General features: G+C 40.4%; 2 protein-coding genes across 2 annotated transcripts in view; both read left to right on the top strand.

Moving 5' to 3' along the window:
• Window positions 1–3,730, top strand: part of LOC107837023 (sialic acid-binding Ig-like lectin 12) — an 8,817-nt gene extending 5,087 nt beyond the window's left edge. The window contains exons 2-3 of the mRNA XM_016675081.1: window positions 2,951–3,322; window positions 3,435–3,730. Of these exons, the coding sequence (XP_016530567.1) occupies window positions 2,951–3,322; window positions 3,435–3,715 (653 nt within the window). The 3' untranslated portion in view covers window positions 3,716–3,730. The remainder of the gene's footprint in view (window positions 1–2,950; window positions 3,323–3,434) is intronic.
• The window catches only part of LOC103143184 (sialic acid-binding Ig-like lectin 14), a 46,615-nt gene continuing 45,345 nt past the window's right edge, over window positions 2,636–3,905 (top strand). Inside the window, exon 1 of the mRNA XM_016675077.1 lies at window positions 2,636–2,716. The gene's annotated coding sequence lies outside the window, so the exon portion shown is untranslated. The remainder of the gene's footprint in view (window positions 2,717–3,905) is intronic.

Below are 3,905 nucleotides of genomic sequence, written 5' to 3' on the forward strand. Positions count from 1 at the left end.
CGTCTCTCTTTGTCATTTCAACACACCCGTTGCCGTGACAACCGCGATTACTTTAAAAACATAACATTCACTCCGTTACGATATTAGGTTTGCAGGCTTGATATTTATTTTGCGATTATTAATAAGCCTCTCACAGCGGTGGTTGATTAATTAATTTTAAACTTCTGCTCTGCTAGTTATTTTGGTAATGGAACCGGAATGCACAGAATTGCACAACACCTTGTTGAAATAATAATTACTGAGATTGTTCATTGGGTCATTAATTTGAACACGTTTTGTTGATTTATTTTTGTTGTGGTTCTTTAATAAAGTTACGAACTTTTTAAGCGAGCTGGAGAGGACGTGCTGGTCTCAGCGTCCTCGCGACATTCCGTTTGTCACCTGATGCCGAGATCGACTCGAAACCTTCCGCGATTGTCATGTTGCACCGCTGCTCTTTTGCTCTTGCAAAGCACAAACAGTTCAGAAACTATGAAATGAGAAAAAAAGTAATTCACTAACTGATTAAGTCTTGTTTTAGATTGTTCTTGAAAAACTAATCAGTCACGGCTGATTAGTGGGTGAACTCACTGATGCACATTGAACCCGTTGATTTTTTACAGCAGACAGCCGCTCCCCTCTCTTGCAGGTACTGCATACCCCCGCTAAACCTTTTAGGGGTACGCAGTACCCTGCAATACCCCCTTACTTTCACCCCTGGGTCCAGGTAGTAAGAAAAACTCCGGAATAAAACAGGAATAATGACGGCCCATGGAATTATTAATGAACACGTTCTGAGATATTTTAGTAATGATAATTGTGAATTTCAATAGAAAACTTAATAAGTAAGATGACAGAAAACAGCTATTGATGCCATTTAAAATATGTAAATGACTAGAGATGTCTTCAATAAATACTATCAGGGGCAGTTGTAACCAAAATGTGGAAATGTTCAACATATGATTGCCAGAATGTTAGGGTTGTGTAGTTAAAGTTTGCTGCAGTAATTACTTCAAATGAACTTCTTGCACTACAACCCTGCTAAGGTGTCCATGCTTTATGTTAAATTATTATGTATAAGTACATGTGTATGGTAAACTTATTGTCAGTAAATCGGTTTTCATAGTGTTGAGAATAAATCATATATTTTATATAATTTGCTTGTACTGGTGGGGTCTGTAATGGAAAGAAAAAAACAGTGGCTGGTGAAATGTTTGAGTGGCAGGTAAAAATTTTCTCTACCTGATACTATGGATGGTGGAGAAAATGTTTAATTTCCACCCCTGCCCCCACCACTGGACGGCTGCCAGACATTCCAGAAGTCCAAAACAACAAAAATCACCCACACATGGTGGGCAGAGGGGCACAGGATGGAGTGCCAGAGTCCAAGAAAACAAATAAAAATAAACTCAGTTTGAATATTCAAGCAGTCAGGGCGGAGCCTTCTGCAACACGTTTGGTGAGCGGCAATGAAGGAGGCGGACTCATTGTGGCGCATCTGGAAGTCGGCAGCGGCGCTGGAGGCGGACCCTTTGGAGAACTTCCGGTGGTAGCCCAGAGGTCAACGTGACCCCACAGAGTGATCGGAGGGTGGTCAGAAGCCCGCAAGGACCCATGAAGAGTGTCTGGAGGCCAGCTGGAGCCATGAGGAATCTCGGGAAGACGGCCTGGAGGTCAGAGGACCTGGACGTTGGCTCGGTAGGCTGGTTGGAGCCATGAAGAGGACCTGGAGGTCAACCGGGAGGCCGGATGGAGCGCCGGCAGATGGCTCTGGACAGCTGGACGACAGTACAGGTATGTTAACTACTGGCTTTTGGGTGCTAGCTGCTGGCTGGGGGATGTTTGCTTTGGGCTTAGCCAGTGTTGTGTTCAAGACCACCTAACCCGAGACCAAAACAAGACCAAGACCGAGGGGAGTCGAGACCGAGTCAAGACCAAGACCAGTGGCCCGTGCTACATGACACAATAAAATGTAAAATATGATCGAAATTGCTTCTCAAAATAATCTGAAAGATCCATATTACCATAAAACACCTAGATATTAAATACTTAATACATTTTACCAATATTAAATATTCCATTTNCACATGTGAGCAATGAGACAAGGAATTCAGACACTGGTAGCACTGGAAACACAACTGGAACGGGATAAATGACTAACGAGAAAACCATAACCCCTCCAGACACAGGTGAGTATAAATACACAGAGGGTAATCAGGGGAAATGGGGGACAGTTGTAAACAATCAAGACAACAACAACATAGGGACTAATTAACACACAGAAAACCAAATCTTCACAGGACTGATGAAAAATATTAAAAGTCCAAAGATTTGATCTCATGTCAAGCATTGCTATATTTAATTGCTCCAGACCTGATGCTGTGTACACTGTGCTGACTTTCAGGAAGTGATTCATAAGGATACAATGAACTGATTTTACACAATAACCATTTTATTCAAAAGACCACATTGTTGCAAATTATTAGTACATCTACTACATTTTTTTTTCTCCATCACAAAAAATCACGGAAAAAGTACACAAAAAGCTACATAATAATCAGCTTAAGACGTGGGGAAAGTTTGATTGTTACAATTTCTGGCTTCAAGGTCTAAGCTTTTGCTTTATAAGCGCAAGACTCACTCTCACAACACAACAGGACAGAGACATAATCTTTGGCCTCAAAAAGTTTAAATCTTGCAAGATTTAATTTCAGTCATATGTTAAAGAAACTTCAAGGTGAGTGGATCATTACTTTGAAGATTAAGAATAATTCACTAAAGATTTTTATATCTTTATCTTAATCTTTATGTTGGTTTTTTTTAGACTTCTAGTCAGCTGATGATGGATTTGAAATTGTGGCTCTCAATTCTGATGGTTTGTGGTAAGCTTAGCATGAAAATGACAATTCATGAAATATCGTCATTTCATCACTGTCTACTTGCTGAAAAAGTATTTTGTGCTTTATTGCAGAGATGGCTGAATCTATGGGCCCGGGCCAGAACTGGCTCATATCTGTACCACCAGTAATCTCTGTTCTTGAAAGTTCATGTGTGGTCATTCCCTGTATGTATGATTACCCCAAGAAAGGTCACCTGTGGAAAAAGAGGCCGGGATACTGGAGAAGAGGTGACGATATTGTCGCATCAAATAACCCCAAGTTCAAAGTAACGCAGGAGTTCAAAGGGCGATCCAAAATTACAGGAATCATTGAAAGAAGCATCTGCACCTGGCAGCTGAATGACGTCAGAGTAACCGACGCTGGTCCGTTTTACTTGACTATTGAAATTCCAGGATTTACAAGCTACACTTTCTCAAAAGATACGGTGGCCCTCAATGTCTTCCGTGAGTATATTAGAGACCTTTTCAGTAATCCCAAACCATTTACTTTAAGATAGTAAAACATGTTTAAATAACTATTTAACAAGTAATTTTGTGAAAATTGTTTATTGTACAGAAGTTCCTGAGCCTCCAGTGATGACTATAGAAGTCAGTAATAAAGTGACTGCCACCTGCAAAGTTACTCACGTCTGTCCAACATCTCCTCCAAAAATCTCTTGGAGTCACCCCGGAACTACCACAACGACAACAAAATTGACCAAAACGTGGTTAACAACATCGACCCTCACCTTCACCCCTGAAGAAGCCGACTTCAACAAGCCTTTAAACTGCACGGTGAATTTCAGTGACAAGAAGACTGCAGAGGGCTCTGTGCTTCTGGTCAAGAAGAGTACCTAGTTAAACTAAATATGGAATACTAACTATGGAATACTAAATTAAAGCAATATTTTCAGAGCTATCTGCCATAATGACAAAGTGATTTGGCAGAAAAGGCTTTAAGATTCTTTACCTTTGATGATTTTCTTATAGAATTTATGGATTTATCTTGTTTAGCTGTTTTTCTTTCTTTTACCCTTTATCAACTGTA

This window comes from Poecilia formosa, unplaced genomic scaffold (assembly GCF_000485575.1).
Source record: "Poecilia formosa unplaced genomic scaffold, Poecilia_formosa-5.1.2 Scaffold105, whole genome shotgun sequence".
Taxonomy (NCBI): Eukaryota; Metazoa; Chordata; class Actinopteri; order Cyprinodontiformes; family Poeciliidae; genus Poecilia; species Poecilia formosa.